The 20,163-nt window shown below is 39.7% G+C and overlaps 1 protein-coding gene and 1 long non-coding RNA gene across 2 annotated transcripts in view; both read right to left on the bottom strand.

Annotated features, from left to right (window-relative positions):
* Window positions 1-17,126, bottom strand: part of LOC111259538 (uncharacterized) — a 51,167-nt gene extending 34,041 nt beyond the window's left edge. Inside the window, exon 1 of the mRNA XM_022831629.2 lies at window positions 16,484-17,126. Within this exon, the coding sequence (XP_022687364.2) occupies window positions 16,484-16,497 (14 nt within the window). The 5' untranslated portion in view covers window positions 16,498-17,126. The remainder of the gene's footprint in view (window positions 1-16,483) is intronic.
* On the bottom strand, window positions 2,079-15,614 carry LOC147753621 (uncharacterized). Its single transcript, XR_015310635.1, has 3 exons — window positions 15,529-15,614; window positions 3,323-3,349; window positions 2,079-2,993 (listed from the first exon to the last, which is right to left on the bottom strand). It is a non-coding gene; the product is annotated as an uncharacterized LOC147753621 (long non-coding RNA).
* Window positions 17,127-20,163: the final 3,037 nt, after the last annotated feature.

Genomic DNA, 20,163 nt, shown 5'->3' with positions numbered 1-20,163 from the left:
TTAGTCCCATAAGTTTACTGAGTAATTCAGAAGTTACACAAGTCCAACACGATTGACGTGAGTTCGAGTATGCCACAATAGATACTTTAATGTTGTCAAAAGGTTGTAGAGCAATTGAGAAGTAATGAAGCATTTTTGGAACAGGGCTACAGCAAAGTACATAGTTGTCACCGGGAAAAAAGCTTTTACCGAATTGAACTTTAGCTCTAGGTATAACAAAAGGTCACTCGTCTAGTAATTTCTACACCGTAGATCAATACAAAATCAGTGTACCTTGTAGGTTTGAAGCAACTGATACGATAGCCGACTTTTTACAGTAAATAGGAACGCTGATAGGAGACCGTGTTCGTTATAATCGGCTTTAAAGAGCCACCAAAATCCGGACGAAAATGCCTTTATGTTCCGCTGGGTGCTAAACAAATTCATATTCAAATAAATTTCATCCGTTTCAATTATTTATTTTTAGTTAAAAAAAAAATAGGGCTGTTTCTTATGGGTGAAAACTTTTGGTCCTCGGCCTTCGATCGAAATCTAGATCGATCAGTCTAATCAGCAATAAAGTCATTAAAGGCCGTTTTAGCCATCAAAGGTAAATGTTCAATGCATGCCTTCTACGGGCGTCAATTAAATAGGCTGTTAGCTGGGGACTGCCTAATCGGCCCGTTTGTTTCGGGCCTTACATAGCCCTTGGCAGTCGGCAGTCCTAACACTAATATTTTTTTAATAATGCCGCTCTAGTATTGAAGTGACGCTAATTGGGTATCAATCCAAACGTATTCTAAAAAGCTTCTGAACGTCCTTTATGCATGTCCTTTTTTAGTATCTAAATTAAAGGGCTTCCCTTTGAGCACAGGCGTAATGCTTCGAGCACGTCCTCATCTGTGCAAGGCCTTACGACTATGGACTGTTCGATCGTCTAATATGAGCTTTCTCTTCCTTCCGCTTAGAGCCCGTGCTTCACTGAACGGCTCATCGACGTCGACTACGTCTACAGAGGATACTATACTCCTTTGGTTTAATCGATCGGAAAGAACCGAAGAGTCATTTGCTGGCACTGAAATAGTTCAATCCCAAATACCGCAACGATCTTACTTTCTTCTTTCGCCCTTGGCTCACCCCTTGTTTTCCAGTGTTGCCTTCGAAGTAGTGGGATATCAAACGTGCGTCAACGCAACACGAGGAAGTGTCCGTTACGATTATCTTGTCCGAGCAGGTTCCGTCAGGATTCCTGATTCTGCGTAATCAGTGAAGCGAAACGTTCTGATTCATTATTCAAGTTCATGGTTATTATTCAAGTTACTCGACATTTCTCCACTTCTACTGTAATCAAAGCTCCATCTAGTACTATTTTCAGCTTCTCGCGCACAACTATTTTAATGTGATTCCCGCTTTCATAGAGTAACATCGCAATCAAACGTAATTTTCCCTTTAGACTTTCCACTCAGATAGAAAAAGCGAGTTCCAAACGGGGTTCGAATGGTGCAACAGTTGGGTCTTTGGTCTTGGTCGCATTACGCTGCAGCTAAGTTACTCACAAGTTCATAATCGACTGCCATGCTCCTACCAAACAGGGCAAATAGGAAGACATCGTTGGAGGAATTGCCAACGTTTTATTGTGAGTGGCTCACATTTGTCTTATTGATAGGAACGAATATGAGGCAAGAGATAACAACAATATTAACCATTTTCAATGAAAGTGATGTAATTAAATGCGATACTAATGGAGATGATACGGGTTTCTGTATGCGAATGTCTATGGAATAGAGGGACCTTTACGTTTTTTAATTCAGTCGCGATTTTTTATGAATTATGAATGCACGGGCTGATGAATAATCATGGGGGCTCCTGCGAGCCACTGGGGAACAGAAGGGAACGGAAGGGAGTTTTGAAACTGCTGACTCGATGAATAAAGCAATAATGTTGTGTGTTTTGAGCCTAATAGAAAATGCCCGTTCGAGATGTGGGCAGTTTTCTGAGAGAAGTCGATTTATGAGGGCATCCCATGTATGCACAAAACAAAAATATCTGTTTCCGTTGAATCTGAATCATACAGGCAGAAGTAGCACTGACATTCCAACAACCTAATCTAAATCGCTGTTGAGCCTATTGACTGAAACGTCTGAAAATAGGAATTCTATGAAAATCATACCGTTTACGTAAATATTTACCTAAGGGCATGTCCAGTAGAAGAAACCTTGCAGAATGATTCAACGCTGGACAGACCTTTGTAATCTTATTACATATATATGCATGCATATGTATATTTTATTCTTTAGATTATATACTACGCTGAAATGGTACTCGAATAATAAAATAGACGTCATTTCGTGGAAGCATAGAACCACTTTGGAACACCGACTGGTTTATTCTTCAGTAGCTGAACAAATATTTGACAGGAACTTCATAGGTAACCTTTATAGTAGTCCTGTGCAATAACAGTATATTTTTCAAAATATGCAAGTTAACAGGTCAGCCGTTCATGTGGACTTAGAAACATGCTCCTATACTTGTATGTAGTGGTTCTATTCTATTCGGTTAATTTAGCGTAGGTAAAATAAGATTATCATTGGTTTAGTTTGATGTGTTGTGGTTGCGTGACGGGTTTTACCGATGCGGTGGGTGTGGTTGGTTGCCCTTTTCAAGACAAAGAACCCACTTTTTTGACTCAAAGTGAAACTGCTAAAAGGGCTACCCATTTGATTGGTCCTTCGATCAACGATACGAAGGAGTACCTCTTATTCATTTGGGATTTCCGAGCTACTGACGTCAGACCCAGCAAAGGCCGTTCCTTATTTTGCCGTGAGACGGCAGGCTTGAAATGTGCGCGTCCAATAGACTAAACATCATACTACTATTTCGTCCAACAACTGAATGATTTCGCGGATAATTTTAGGAAGTAAATCAGAAAACGTGTTCCGTCAAGCTAGCGACAATTATCAAGCGTTTCCGGAGCTCGTTTGGATGTTTGGACCCATTGTGCTGGAACATGTCTCCTGCAATATTATCCGACATAAAGAACAGCACGCATGTCCTATTGTCCCTTGCATTCTTTACATCTTCACAACCGCAAGGACTCTGAACGGCAACGAATGGTCATAGCAAATATATATATTGAAGGCGTGGTATACACAAGAAATTTTTTTTGAAAAAGTGGTCCGATCGTGAATGGCACTTTACGCTACAAGATTGTAGAAGAATTCATGATATCACTTATTTTAATAATTTCGCACGTGGAAAACCTTCTCGAGAAATGTGATATTTTGAGGCTCGCGTAAAAAATAGGGCGCTTTATGATATTTTCCTACACCGTACTCATACTCACATTGCCAGTGTACTAGAGCGACAATTCCTGCAAAAATGGAATAGTTCAAGGAATCAGTAATTTTTTTTTGACATAAATTTCGATGATGGATTTATGATTACGATGTACAAATATCTAACAAAAAATTATAAATAATGAAGAAACAATCAATATTGCGGAACAGTTCTATGACTCTTTTAGAATACGTTGATTGTCGTGACATGAAGGCTTTGTGACTCTGACTCATCGGTCGCATACAGTGATGCACAAAAACGTCCACTACTTTTTCTAGACATAGCGCTAGATCTCTCCTGCCTAAATCTCGGTTCTTCTATTACAGTAACGATATAAAGCTTAATTAATTCTGATTATCCTCTTAAACGCCGGTGGGCAATCGAATCAGTACTTAAGCCGCTTGCAGGTGCGCGCTTGTGTAAATCCTAGGTATTATCCGTCTATTTTCGCCAACCTGGACGCGCAGCTGTTTCCCTTAGTTTTACACTATGCATTTGCATTTTCACAGTTCTACAATAATGATAACTAACTTTCCCGTTTTTTATTCCAGTAAAAATGTTCATCTGTAGTATTTACTTTGTATTGTTTTTCATCAGGTGTGCTCATCGCTTATTGCGGTCTGAATGGATGATTTATCGCTTGCTAGAGAAGTGGATGCTTTACCGCACCGGCTGGCAGTACAGGCGGAATTCGACAAAAATATTCTTGATTATATAAAGTACCGAGGATTCTGTCACTCTTAATACACAGGAAGGGCGGATGGCGAGCTCTGTCTGGTATAGCAAGCTGATATCCCCATGAAGTACTTCAACATCTAGCCTCTATCTAATTAATACGGTTCAGGTTGTGTATTACAAGCCAAGACTTTATGATAAGGATAAAAAAATTTGGCCTGGTTGAATAATTCATAATAGCTTATACGCGGTGTACCTATTACGCGTGCTGTATCGACAGGACAAGCGAGTGGCTCGCTGGGCAACCAAGTTGCTTGTTGACCTAACGCCATTGTTATTACGCTCTAAAGCGTGCCCTGAGCAGGTCAAATAGATGTGTGTTAAACAGCCAAAATACAAGCTCGCTAGCAATCTGGAACTGTTCTACGTACGATATGTTCGCAAGCTGGGCAAGATCATGATACATTACTCAACGTCGTATTCTATTTTTTCAGATCTTACGATAATTTCAGGCAAGATCTACTACCTAAAGGTTACACGATAGGGTTTTAAGAAAATACCCTATAACATACCGTTTTAGACGGTAACCAGCATAAACATGCAACTACCAATCATTGAATCAACACATTGTATTATTTTAACCGTTGTAGCTTTGGAAATCTATCGTTTATTGAAAATCTATTAGCGAAAGAACCACAGAACACCCTATAACTAATAGAGAAAGCCTAAATTTAAAACCTAATACAATCGAGCTTATAAATTGTTCGTCATTATTTATTAGAAGGTGTGATAGACATTCTAGGCAGGCTGCACTAGCAATTCGGTTGCACTAGGTACAGGAGTGACCGTGCTTAAATCACTTTTAGCTTCTTGTCCCCATAGCGATGCCACAGCGTCTCAAGCCTGATTAGAGACACTTCACAAGGCTTGAGGTGCTTAACATGGAAACATCGTTATTACTACAGTCCTCACCACCGCGATCATCAGTATTTTTATTCAGCCAGCGTTTTTATACCGAAGAAGCCATACTATTAATAAATGTAAAATACGCAAATTGTTCACGTACAACTTTCGATCAATCACATAATTTAAGTTTTCGCAAGAGAACGTTCACAGGCAACCCTCCGTATAGACATATGATTTAGCTCACGGTTCGGGTCACGTCCAACACTTCCTAGCCTCAAGATTCGTTTTTTTATATTACCAGATCGTTTATATTACCGGATCGATGTAGCCCATCAAACGGCCTATTAAGGCCTGTCTCAGGATGCAATTCAGATAGAGGCTAGGGAAATGGATTACCTATACGTACGCCACGTCTAAAAGCGACTTTAGAAAAAAAATTGCACTTGTTCAATAGCATTTATATGTTTCCCCATATACAAATCCCAGGGCAATAGAAAACATTCGAGAACAACGAGGCCTTTGTAGAGGTAATATAAAACGCAAAAAGCATATAAAACGAGGTCAATGGTTAATTATTACGGGGACCGAAGTCAAGCTTTGATGTAGTCTTTGGCGCAGCTCACGGCAGGAATGGTCGTCTCAATTAAAACGCATCTACTTAATGCTTGTCAATTCGTATTACTGTATACGTTCGGGGAGAAATAGTCATATCACTGGTGACTCGGCATCCACCGCTCGCTGAAGTAATGAGCGTCGCCTATAGCTGCGAGTCATCCGTGCAGAGCCTCTTCCTAACCCAGCTGGAACAACATTTTTATATCTAGAATAAAAAAGAGGAGGAAAATAGCAACAATAATAATTATTATTATCGTTATTTAGCACGATACGGAATACTATATCCGCGATAGTGATTAATGCTCAGAATCCGTAGCTTTCTTTAGAAAGAAACGGCAAGCGTTTTTTGTTTTAAACTCGAGTCCGTCGGTATCGGAAACAGCACCAACACTCCCATTATATAGAGCGGTCATTGTTTGTGGGAAGAATATTTCAAAGGTCCGGTCAAAGGTACACGGTTAAATTTATTTTGGTACTCGCGCCATCTGGCAAAAACACATTAGATTACGTGTAACAACCGGACAAAAAAGGAAATTATTTTTTTATAAAATAACTAAGTCTTGGACATGCTGTATTTGCTTATTTTCTACATAGTCTTCAACTAGTAATTCTTTACTACCGTACAGAAAAAAAAACCTGTACCCGAGAGTACAATGTAAGGGCTTATTTTGAGCGACAGAATTATGTGGCTATGGACAGCTGAAGCTCCTTAGGAAGCCAATTTTTTTGCATCATGACACCTTGAGTTGTCAGGTGCCACTGCTAAAACCGGCTTGGCTGATGAAGGCCCATCCGTGCAAATATATGGCCTCGAAATCCTGTTCACCATCGATAATATGTAACGCTTTATGACATAAGGAAAAGTCGTATTAAGTAGTCATAGGTGAAGTCTATTTTGATGCCACGTACTCTAGTCCCCCAGGATATAATTGCCCGATAGAATTTACACACAGTCTGCAAACTAACTTGTATAGGCATAACGAAAGGGATGGTATTCGTGAAAGCAAATAAGTTATTGCAGTGCAGTGGCGAAAACAAGACAAAATGACGCGAGAAGTTAATATTTCAAAGTTCTCTGTTCGTTTGTGGCGTCGATGACCCACTTGTAGATTTTGATAAGTGTGGCATAGACGTGCGCTAGAGGGTTCAATAGTTCTGATTATTTGAAGATTAATCACGTTTAGCACTCATTCGTGTCTCTAGAATAAAAAAGAATCGTATGAGAGTCCCTTAACGCTGCTGATTTAAGCAGCTCCTTGTATAGAGGCGTCTAAATTCTGTTTGCTACTTACGGTACTCACGTAAGCTTAAAGAAAGGAAAAAGTCACCGTAAACGTTCGCGCATCTAGAAAAATCACAAAATATATTTGGTTTATTGTATATCTAAAGTTCGGCTGGCTATGAAGTGACAACTTCATCCATTGACAGTAAGGAAAGGAGAATGTACTAAATTTACTCCACGTCGTTTCTTTTCTACTATGGCCCATGTGGAAATCCGGTGGCGCTACCTTTAGGAAAGGCTTTAACCTTTCCTGCGCTAGTATAATAAATGGTAATAGCTTATAAGATCCGTTTTTCTTCGATATTTATTTGTCGATTTTCTTAGGACAGTGGAGACAGGTAGCCTAGCAAATTGATTGCTCACAATTCAGCGATTTCGGCAGCGGGAATTTAGCCGAGAAGGAATAGAGGTTGAGCTTTACGACACCGGGGTTAGACTGCAAGAAAGAAATTAGATAACGCAATTACCTTGCGACACTTAAAAAAGTTAGTGTAATGGTGATCGAAATCAGCCATTAATCCGCTTGCAGCCTTCAGCAAAAGGGATTAACACAGCAAACGTAAACCGAGGTCTTTTCTTTTCAATTCCTCTTCTAACAATCTTTAATTTTAATATATGACACTTATCGACTGACAAAAACGGTCGATAATAACTCACTCTCTTCTAAACTACTTATTTTTTTGACCAATTCAAAACCTGTTCGTGTATACTCATCGGTGTTTATGTCAAAACACATCATCGGTAAAATATTCGCATCGGCGATCAATAAATGAGTGGGTATGGGCTCCGGGCGAATTTTTATGGTGCTTTTATACAACTTTGCATTGCAGTTATTTTTTGCAGGCAAATGTATTGGTTAACGTGGTTTGAAACATCGTAACAAACATTTAGGAAAAACTGTAATACTGGGAATGACGCAAGCATTATAGTATAAAGCTTCATTACATACCGTCAGTATCACATGTTTTGACCTCTTTTTTTACGGTAAGTACAATGTTATCTTTCTAGATCTTTCTAGATCCATTGGTCAAGACCATCCTATTTCTTAGTAGAATATTGGGGTACGATTACCTATTAAGCAACTTTTCGCCCATTCTTGAAGTTCCTTAGTAATCCGCCTATTTTTCCGTATTGTCACATTTAGTTGCATGAAATTGATAACCTCCGTCCAAAATTCGAAATAACAAGCGTATATTTTAATAGGCAGACAGGCCAACACATACTGACAGGTCCTCAAATACTTTACCTTATATTTGTAAGGGAGTTGTGTTTATACAATTTTTTCTGGTGATTTTTCTTGTCAATACCTCTGGTATAAGTCTACGGTCCAATTAAGCAAGGAGACTCCTCGGAACTGTACCGCTCAATATGCGGGATTTCCTGCCATTCGTTTCAGCAACTGTTAATGCGCCGAAGCATAGAGGCGTTTTCTGTATGTTATATTCAGTTTATGATATGTGAGTCTGGCAATAGCCTATACTAGTAGGTCCCACAAAAAAGCTTACAAAAAAGAAAAAAAAAAAGGTTTCCATGGACGATTATACAATTAGCGACAGAAAGTCCATCATTTAGAGAACACGGGGACAGCAAAGTTACATACAACGATATTCGTATTCAAGACATGTGGTTCAGCTTCGATCGGTGCTCGTCATGATCGATGTCTCATATAAGGGAATTCATTGTTAGGAAAAAGTCCACTGCATATGGCGACTAGCCAGTAGTACGATGTGCCCGATATGTTTAGATGTTTATTACATAAACATTCACATTATCTGAACTTCAGTACTGTCAGAGATTGTAGGTGATTTTAAAATTTCATTAATGTACATGCATAGGTAAATCTAACACAAATATCAATACTTCTGATTTTCGTTAGCCAACGGCGGTTCCGAACGTAAAATTCGAAGCGCCGTGAATATTAATCACAGCTGGCCGGATGATAAAGTGGCGGTAACGTATTTCCCACTTATAATAACAATAATTTACGTGCCCAACCGAGACTGGACGCACGTTTCACGCCAGGAAGGGCCACCAGCTATTTGAAATGTATCGATTAACGCTAGAGGTGACGCGCAGCGGACATGTTCGTGTTGCGCGCCTCTTCTCGCAGGTAAACTTCGATGTCAGCCATTTACCTTGTCGACGCCCTAATATTCCTGCAATGATCTGCTTATCTGGCCTATGCACTTCGTCCCGCCCATGAAGATTCCTTGACATGACATAGGCTAGATGTCGAAGTGTTGACGTGATGACCATCACTAACTGCACAGGAAAACTTTGGTATTTTTCATGTCGCACCTTTCTAATGTTCTATGCAAAAATAATAAATCTTCTTTGTTCTTTCTTTCTTTCTTTCTTTTCTTTCATCCTTCAGCCGAAGCTGTCAAACGTTGAAAAAATGGTTTGGCAAATTCCCTTGTTGTAAACCGTAAATCCATCTTTGGGTAAAATAAACGCGTAGTTATGTGGAAGACCAAAGACTCGAGGCTTCATTAAGAAACGATAGTAACTTGTCTTAAATGAATCAACTTGACACGCAGCAACTTGCCATGACTGTATGAATTCGGATGAGTACGTAGCTCCTTTAGTATATTAGTATCGCCGATGTGTCTACGAAGCTTTGCTTGCATTTACATGTAAACATCGTTATTTTTTTTATTTGTCATCCCTTTGTTGCCAGACCTAAACGGCAAGGTATCATCGGTGCTAATAAGGATAGCTCATTTACGTATTATAATCGTACCGCGCGCAGTTGCCCAGCAGCAGTATCCTGCAAGGACGGCTTTAGGCTCCGTAGTGCATTTCCTTCTAGCTATCTAAATGCTATGGGTGTCTACATATAGACGGCGTTTTGTTGAGCCTTAATTTTGCCCAAAAAAACTAAAACCAACCTTTTTCAGGAAGTCTAAATCATATCAATTATCTTATTGCATGTAAAATAGGCCAAACTTAACTTGGACGCGTATCGCTTTAACCCACGATTCGCCATTACGTGCCGCAAATACCTCGGTGATGGTTGTAAAGCCGTTATATGAGGGCCTCAAATGAAGCCCAGTTATGTTAATATCGTCGCGTTACTTAGACTGTGAAAAAAGTGGCATGTCGTACGTCCCATAATCCTCGCGATCTCTTAGTTGAAAAGCAGCTGTATCCTTTGCATGCTTTGTGACACAATTATAAAATCACATTCACATAAGCGTACGACTTTTGTGTATAGGCAAGACGCTTGATTTCAGTTTTAGCACCTGTGCGATCGAGAGCTTGGCGAATCAGTCGATCACCAAAAAGGAACAAAAATACCTTAACACAAGTTCCAGCGTCGACAAATCAAGATACTATTCAGGCAAACGATGAATGGTTTATGGAAGCTTCAACATTTGCCGCTCCTGTGAGGATGTCGCCTGATGCCAACATCAGCCAGCAGCTTCTCCTGTAGGACCATAGGGTAACAAAGCCGGACATTTTTCCGCTCTTCCTGAGGTCCATCGCTTCGAGGTAAAAGAGCAATCTGTAGGATACGCTCCTACTTTACTACTGCAGCTTCGTTCGGCTCAGCCAAGGAAATGCTGCACACATGACACTGCCAGTGCACTCAGGCCCAAAACAGAGACAACTCCCTTAATGTTAGTTTAAAGTTAGTTTATTTATAAAAGTAGAAGTATGCTCCGTAAAAGGTGCACCTACTCTGGTAGATAGATCTCAAAGCTTCGAAAGAAGAAAACTGAGGGCAAGTACGAAACACAAACATTTGTTTTTGACATTGGCCGACGATTTAGAGTGCGGATAGGGCAATTTGTATCAATCATTGTAGGTCGACTCCGCGTGTAAGAGTTATTGACAGTTCGAAAGGAAGTTTGTATCGATTTTGATAATCTAGCTAACCTTCTGCTGTCAAAAAGTAAAATCTACAAAATAATTAATAATAGGGTTAGCGGTGAAAAATTTCAAAGCATGAAACTATAAGGCCTTCGTTTCAAGTCGTAAAAACTTCAGTATTATTATATCCAGTTACGAACTAGCAGTATTAATTATAGCCTGCTCGTACGGCGAATCGGGTTCAAGCCGTACCCAATTCTGTAATCGGCTCCGTAAACTATTGTAGTTATCCAAGTGATGAAAAACAAGTAGAATTTCTATAACTTTTTCTTCGACATTTTGCGACGTTTAGGAACACGTGCAAAGAACGACTAAATGAAGGTATATGTATCATCGCTTTGGAAGAGACTACCTGCGGCGATCGGAAACGTCTTCGGAACGATGACGTTATTTACATGCGCATTCGTAAGCTTGTCAATAACAGCAGCAAGTATATGCAAAGAGGTAGTTGGATAGCGTATGTTTTTATCTGTTCTGGCTATCGTTAGGTGAAGAAAAGGACTAGCTCCAAAAATCTAACTAAGATAATGTTCGCTTAAGATTAGCGGGCTGCACCATAGGTGACCAACGAATAGTCCACCCTTCGAAGTTTTTACCGGTACAATATTTTAAATAGTATTTAGGACGATTAGTTTGTCAGATATGGAGTCGGCAGTAATGTTCGAATTACATTCCCAGTTCGCGTGTTACTTTTCTTCAGTTAAACAGAAAAGTCGAAGACTCTGTGATGGACTCGATTACACCTAATGAGGAAATAGTGGAAAAATGGCGTCAGATGAAATTTCTTTTTCTTTTTTTTATAATAAAAAGAAGTTTTACCTTGAAGACTTGTTTGATGTCTTGTTGAATTTATCCAGAAGCAAAACTCTCTTTGTTAATCAGGTTAGAGCTCGAATACGAAAAAGATCAGAGCTTTCTTAAACACAACACATTGCTATCTCAAGAGAAACAGAAAAAGCAACCTTTAGCGGAAGGCGTCACTAAAACGTTAACCTTTTTTTTTTTTCTAAAAAATCACCTAAAACATTAACTGGGTCGTTTTACTATTATCAGCTCAATTTCCTGTTGATATCATCGCGAGTTTAAGAAAATTAAGTGGAAATACAATTTAGTTAAAGGGGAATTCATTATGTTTTGAATACATGAAACAAATTTGTTTCCGAATTTAAACGTTTCTTGGTGATAGGAAATTGCCCCTTCCGCCCCCCACCCCCACCAGACTAAAAGCCTTCGAGCAGTCCAGTCCAGTCCATTAAACTAGCGGAGCGATGTAACGAGTTGGGTTTCGTTTATCGCGACGTCCTATTACCCACATCTCGATACTGATAAACTGAACAGGCAATTTCCCGTTTTTTCGAGTTAAAACTGATACGCATTTTCGTAACAACTACTTCCTCATTCTCCCGCTCGACCCATGTCGCGTCTCCGATCTAATGACTTGAATAGATAATGTCTACGAGTACTGCGCTTTCGGTTCTCGCATTTTGAAGGCGACCAGACCGATGGCAATTCTTTCGGCAATAACCTCTTGGCCATTTTGTTAGCATGCAATGGATAGACTGCAACTGATTCAGATAAGAGCTCGTTATTTCCGGCGCATGATATGTTCTAGGTCTGAGAGGTAAGAGGCGTGTGAAATTAAGTTTAGCCATGACCTCCAACCACTAGACAACTTACATCTAGAAAAAGTAAATGCGCTCGTTGTATTTTTAGGGAAACCTATAGAGACATAACACAGTATTAGACATTGTTATTTATTCCGCTATCAAAAAGAGCGTTACAGGAAGCCACGGATTAGAAATCAAGCGAAAATCATACTGAGTACATAGCTGTTTTCTAAGTTCTCCAAAACACACATGAGGTATCTGAGCCGTGAAGAAACACCCAATGACGGTTTTGTGTTTGACAATTGACGTACAGTCGAGGACCAATAGACAACATCAGGTAGGTAAGTTTGAGTAAAGGCGCACAAGTTACGTTTGTTAACGCCCAGAGAAAAAAATACGATCCGAAAAACATGTATGCAGGCTGTTAGGAAATGACACGATTATAGGACACTAGCGCACCTTCAGACGGAAGTCTAGTTAGGAGTTGCCCGCCATGTATTTCCTATGAGAAACTATTTTTGTGAGGTGGTCCCTGGGACGTATTTAGTGCGGCATGGGTTTCATGGCTAGAAAACACATACGGTCGTGATCATTTGATTCTACTAATTTGAGTGTATGGAGGCATACCTATTTAGGCCACTAATTGAAATTTGCGAAACACGCTGTGTACATTCAGCCGGCATAAATAAACAGTTTCTATTGTGGTGGTTTTAGCTTACTTAAACTCGTTGTTGAGTCCTGTACCGTTATGTTACTATTGTAAGAGACATGAATATATATAATATTCCTGCAGCCTTTAAGCGTGCCCTTAAAGATTTTCGCCCATATTTGACATCTACGCTTCGACAGACTTGGACGTTTTTTATTTATTTTTTTTTTAACTCAGATAGTACGGAAGATTATATGCGTGAGATTCGTTGAACGATGAGTAAGACCCGGGGGTGGCCCGTTGAGGCAAAGTTAAAAAATAAGTCGCGTCAAACGGATTAGAGACGTGCTCTTAGGGCTTCGAGAGGGAACGCGGACGGATCAATAAATGGTTCCGATCGATGGACCGTCTGTAGGACATCTTGAAGTGAGCAATAATGGTGGTTTTTGAAATGAGTGGGCTAGGTTCCTCGAGAGTTCTTTTTTTACTCTTCCTTAGATTTGCAAAAACGTTAGGACTATATGGCCTATTGTATGGCCATATCAGGGGCACACATTTCTTCAACTGGTTTCAGCTAACGGCTCTGGCCACAGAAGGCAACTATCAGAATAGGATGGGCAGCTTATAAGGGAATGATATAAATGCTTTTTGCTTTCGAGCAAATATCGTTTGCTAAAATCTTGAAAGAATGTAGATGTAACAGCGATCGGAACAGTGTATATATTTAATATTCAAGATTACGCGCGGCAGTAAGACGAACCAACTTGGACGGCTAAGCCTCTGCCAAAGGTAGACCAGAGTCCGATGCTTCCAGCTCATCCAACGACACAAAAGTACGAGAGGTTAAAAGTATATCTCAGCTGACCCCACTGCAGTTCTAGCAAATACCGCTCACGCGGTTCGATAGATCAATTGAAGGACGTAAAGATGCGTACGTAGAATACCTGTTAAGATAACTTCCGACGTGCTACATCAAACAGTTACCGATTTATGCCGCGGTGGGTACGGTAGGAGCATGCCTGTCCGTACCTGGTGAATTCTCTTTGAACATTAATAAATATTTAGTGGAATAATTGCATATGTAAGGCACTACGATGGAGCACTGCATTTCAGCGCGGGTCACAAACCTCATAGCCAAATTCAAACTCTTCAAACCTCTTTACAAAGCCTACATATTAAACAAATACAGTAAAAGCATTCTGAGATCTCTTTTGTGATTTTCGATAAGCACAATTGATACTTTGTTAAAATATGAATTACTACCATCAATTGGTGTCACCCGTTTGAGAATTCGCTCTACCCAGGTAACCTCAGTACATTAGTTCATGCTACCCTAGCTCAATTCTCCTACGAGTTGTCCGTTTAATTAGCAAAATGGCTAAAGGTCAAACGATGCATCCATTGTTCGTACGACAACAAAGTGTAGCAGCTGTTCGAAAATCGTCGATGAGTGCATTGGCCTGCTCATTGTCGTTTAAGGGCTAAGTTGTTCAATTTCGATTTTCAAGCGTTAATGTCAGTCTTACAGGAGCATAGGCAAGTCTCCGCGTTGGACTGGAGCGCGTAAGTTTAACGGGTATCAAACAGACGCAGTTAAATAGCTTTTAAGATACATATCAGACAAAACCAGCCAAATACCAGTATCTAGATGAATCAGGTCGCTTGAGTAAGTATACATGCCTACAACATGTTAATCCTCTATTGCTGGAATATACATGGGTAACCTTTTTCTAGAGAGGAAGAAAAAGCACACATCAGCACTTTTATGCCAGCCTTGCTTCTTTAAGGCTTCTCGCAAGCTACCGTAGAAAGGTTGTTTTAGTATCGCACCTAGGGCAAAAACGTATTCCTAATAGTGAACATGAGTCAGGTTCAGTACAATTGAATTATCTAAAAGAGAAACGCTATCTACCTAAAAAAATTATACACATGTATGTGTGAGCTCTGACAGTGGTTTTGGCTAAGTCAATATTATTTTGTCGGTGCGTTTAATTGCTTTTATCAGGTACAAGCCGTTTATGACTGTCGTTACGTGTTTTCCGACTAGTTAACTTAAACAAAGTTAAATCGATTCAGTAGATATACATAGCTTCTAGCCATCGGTAATAATTGCACTGAACTTTATTAGGAACTAGGAGATGTAGCTTTACCTTGTATTTAACTGAAAAAACTCTCTGAAATCTTTATACATGGTTTGAGGGTCTGGAACTGGATTGCTTTAATAGGGCGTCCATTTCAGTGGCCCCACAAAAGAGTCGCACAAAAGGTTCAAGTGGGGCCGGTTAGAAGGGTGGTCTGGTCAAGGGAATCGATTCGAAATCAATATATGATGAACTACTGTAAAATTGCCTTATGGCCAAAATGGGTACAACGACTAATGGGAATCGTATACAAGCGTAAAGTCAACGCTATTGAGACACATTTACATTGCCATCGAATTTATCATCGCAGTTTATTTGTGGCAAATTACAGTCAAATGCTGACAAAATCGAAATTCTTATTCTTAGAGATTATAAAATCTGAATCAGAGGTCCACTAAGTTCAGTTAGAGCAAAAGCTGTTTTGAGTTCAAATAAAATGAGAACGTAGGACCTATAACATACCACTACGGGAACAGCGTAATTGATATCCGAACCAAATTTACTAGGTGCAATTATTGTCTCTTTGAATTCCGAACCGGGTGTACCAGGGGCCTGAAATGTAAATTGCACAAGGAAAAAGACTTGTTCTAGATCCGACGAAACCAGCCGATATTACTTTACCATCTGACCGTACAATCGGGCAAGCGAATCCGATAAAGTATCGCCGTATGTTCTAGCTTCGTTAGTTATTCAATCATTTGTTATTTTTATATATTCATATAATTAACAGGTATGAGGGCCGACTTTTTGCGTGGAAGGCTTTCGAAATATGTACGACTTGCCCTTCACTTTCTATGATACCCGATTTATAATCACGCGACCACAAGTCGCATTGTTCCTCCAGGAACTTACCTCATCCCTCAATAAATAACCTTCTTCATTTACGAATGATGAAATATTTTGTTTTACTGCAGATGCCTTAGCCGTTGTCCTGTAGTTTATTATGAGAATTACCCAACGTCTTTCAAGTATAGATGTTAGATATTTGTCATATTTTTCTTGTTAAGCTATAGAAAACAGTGATAACATAAAGAAATCACATGATTCAGTTTCGAACAGAAACAAAGTCCAATAGCTTCTGTATTAAAACTTTATTTTCCCCTATCAAATATATTCTTTGCTTACAAAAGCTACAGTAAAATGCCCCTTTGCAGTTCCAACCAGTTGATCAAACCAATCGATATACCATTTTTGTATTGGTTAGGTTAGGTATATATTGTTGCAATATTTTGTTGACGATCCAGTCTATATCCCTATCCATTCACGGATCCTTCATATGCCACAAGTTTTCACCATAGCTATATTATACTAGTTACTGTTTGCTTCTTAGGTATAGTCTACGTAACCAGGGTTCGGGCAAGCTCCTATTATAAGTTTCGCCTATCTGTGCTTCACAGGCCACAAACGTTGAACTCACCTGCAAATGGACATCTTTGCGCATCTAAAATTGCTATCACAGGCCACTTGGATGATATTACGGTAATGATTACTCTTTCCCTTCCTAATACGATTAATTGCAATGGCGCTGTAATCTTTTCTTCTCTACACAACAAACCACATTTGTGTTTCCCACTGGTCGCTCATAGCTTTGGCACAACTTCTAAAGAATAGCGGGCTTTGAGGACAGCCGCGTGCTCGTCCGGCGATTACATCTCGAATGGTAGCGGTTGACTCCGTCGTGATACAGTTGTTGCTTCCTTGAAATGTCTAGCTGCTAGCCACTCTAGTAGCGCATCACCATGTTGGGTCAAATGTTTCGCGAAATCCCGCCGTTCGATTTCCGATGCCGCACACATTGGGACAGAGTTGATGAGGGATACAATTGGCTGAGAACAAGTTCGGCCCACGGCAAGCTGGCTCCTGCAATCCGCTGGTACTACAGTGAAATCCTCCTTACGCTGTTGGTTGAGTTGTCCCTCTCTTTTTTCTCTTTCTCTCTAACGAATGCAACTTCATCGAGTAGCACCACAGTAACATAAAGCAAAACGCAGGATGGCCCAGGGGACCGAGAGCTTTGTTTCTGGCGCCAGCCTGCCATACAGACAGCACCCCTGCCCGCCCGATCGATGTCGCGCCGACTGACTTGTCGTGAACCTCACGGGAACCAAGAAGCAGACGCCAAAAGCGGCCAGCCTCTTGAGAGAGGGGGGGTTTTGGCTACCAGTAAACTGCTACCATGAAAAGTTAACTGTCTGGAGGAACTCCGGATCAGTCCACGCACGAGAATAGCGTCAAAGCTGTGCCACGCCTCGTATACCAAGCAGTAATCCAAGCTAAAACACCACTATTTCCTAGAGTCAAAATTTTAACACAGCAAATCCAAACATTAGCAGTTGTCGCGATGACCGTATACATTTATCGCTGATTAGGTCCAGTGCTCACCTTCCGCCCATTCCGTCTTCTCATGACTTCCCCCGCGGACATGTCAATCCTTTAGGACCCCTAGAGCCTGCAACATACCGCAATCGCAGTACGAGGTCAATTTGCCGCTAGCGCTTACTTGAAAGTTCTTGCTATTTGAATTTCCCTCCCTGCAGAGACCTGACAGATTAAATGAGATTGACGCGTTAACGGTTAGCGCAAACTTGAATTTCGCTTCCGTTATGCAAGCGTAATAGATGGAAGATCTCAAGCGGAAAGAAAGAAAAAGATGGAAGGTACTCAAATCTGAATTTTGAAGCAACTAACACGAGTTCCCCTGACGCACCACCGATCGAATGTCGAAAAGAAGAAGAGAAATACAAAGCAAGGGCCTTGGCTGTAAATAATATCATTAGCACTTTGTCTGACAAGGCGCATATTACGGCAGCTAGTTAGCTTTGTAACTCTCAGTCTTATCACGAACGTTTGGCCAGAGTTTACGAATGGTCAGCTTTTATTATATGGCAAATGGTTAAGACCTCTATGTATATTAGAATACATGTAGTCAGCAAAATCTCTGAATGATGAGTTTTGAACGGTGGAACCAGAAGTTCTCATGTCTATGTTTGATATCTTAGGTCACGACGCCTTACGAATGGGGCGAGTCAACTTAAATCGTAAGTCCTACCGGATGTGGTTTTGGATATCAAGTCCTCTTCAGATATGTTTATCGCGAAGGGTTTTTCTTCCTTTATCTTGGTAGAATATAAACTATATTAATGCGAACGTAAACATTCTATGTAGGCCTCGCCCTTGCGCGTGATAGCGATGTAAGCTCTAAGTTCTGTGCTAATGTAACCGCCAAATAGAAGTTCGGACATGTTTTCCGAGGAACCTTTCTGTAGACCTATTATCATTTGGTATTTGCTTTCCTGCTTTTATTTACGCGCCGGACAAAGCTTTTTAGTATGGTCATTTACAAATTGTCCTTGCCTGATAAACTGTAATATTTTTCTGCTATGTGCATGATAGATTTAACATAAATGGAGAGGTCCTGCAAAGCAAAATATTGTACGACATTACCTTTGTGCAAGGCGCATAGGTACGGAAATAGAGAACCTTATTGGCTCTTTTGTTAAAATCAAAAAGTAAAAAAATATACATTATACGTTTAAAAAGGTAAATGTAACGTCCTGTGAATTGTGATAGGCATGCTAAATTCTGGCGGCTTATAATCTGTATCTTTATATACTACTGTCTGTCTGTCGCTTTGTTTGTTTCTTTGCTCATCGAAGGTAAAAATCGACCCTTAGAGCGCTTGGACAAAGTTGGTTTTTGGCAAAGCGCTAGAATTTTGCTTCATATAGGGCTGTGCGTAGACTGGAGCCAATTGGATGAATACCTTTTTCTTGGAGGAATTTGGTTCTCCGTTCTAATTTTAATTTGGGAAAATTGCGTTTTTTGCGATTTTGCTTTTTTAAGCGGTTTTTTTTTTCAAATCTGCTATGTCTATGACAGATGGGTTCTATTGTGGTGGGGCTTTTATAACAAAAAGCTTTCATTTGCAAAATCGTAGCCGAATGTTTACATGGAGGTCAATGTAGAATGGGTCATTCCTAACGCCAGTCGAAAGCCCTCAGTGAAATACTACACATGTCCCAATACCAGATCCTAGTAAAACATACTTTAAAAAGCAAAAACTTAACCACAGCATTCTGCGTGAAGGGTTTTTTTTCGTGAGATCGATCGATAGATAGATTTCGACAGGCTAAATAAAAATGCAATGCATAATCCCACACCTTAAACATGTCAGCGTGAAAGTGCTCGAAAGCCAATGGGGCAAAAATGCGTTCCGAGCTATTCTCCAAGTGCTTTTCTAAGCGAACTTTGAGAGATGACACTCTAGTGAGTGTCATCTAGAAAGTTGTAGCAGCTGATATGGCGAGCATTTTTGTTAACCAATTTTTTTTACAAGTATTTTCTAAAAGGTTTTCTGAGGGAAATATCGAAAACATTTTTTTACGCAATATACTACTTTGTCGAGTTCAGTCCTTTACACCATTTGACGAGCTGAGCAAGAATTAGATACCATTTTCTATAGCTAAAATTGATGCTTCAACGTGGAAAAGGCCAAAAACCGAATGGGGTGGCTTTTTCGCTGGTACACTACTGAGTTGAAAGAGACAATACATATTCAAATCCCTAGATCTCGACGAGCTGAATAAACTTCTATACATATTATTATTATTTCTAAAATTGATATTTTTTAAGTAAAAATTGAGAAAGCTTTGTTGGTCGTATCGGTCTGCCTGTGTAACGATAGAATAAAAATGAGTTTCAAGCAGTTGTTTCAGTCGACTTATAATATATGTCGATTTGAAGCGGCAAATGCAGAGCTAATTTTTCCCTAATTCGATTTTTGAGAAAACTAATAAACTTTCAAAGAAACAAAACGAAGGATAAAAAATCTTAAATTTCTGTGACGTCTCAAAAATAGAATAAATGTGTAAGCCAAGCATATTAAGTAGTGGTGTCTCTATTCAATGTAATATATTAAAGTATTCATTATTCAAGAAAGTTTATAAATATAATAAACTTTGGTGATGTCCTAGAAACAGAGTCAACCTTTATCTAAAAATGGCTTTTTATAAAAGAGAAATAGTTTATTTGCACAAATATAGTTAAAAAAAGAAAAAAATATATATTATATATATATATATATATATATATATATAT

This window comes from Varroa jacobsoni, unplaced genomic scaffold (assembly GCF_002532875.2).
Source record: "Varroa jacobsoni isolate VJ856 unplaced genomic scaffold, vjacob_1.0 scaffold_342, whole genome shotgun sequence".
Classification (NCBI taxonomy): Eukaryota; Metazoa; Arthropoda; class Arachnida; order Mesostigmata; family Varroidae; genus Varroa; species Varroa jacobsoni.
Note: the sequence above shows the minus strand (reverse complement) of the source record. Positions and strands in the feature narration are given on the sequence as shown.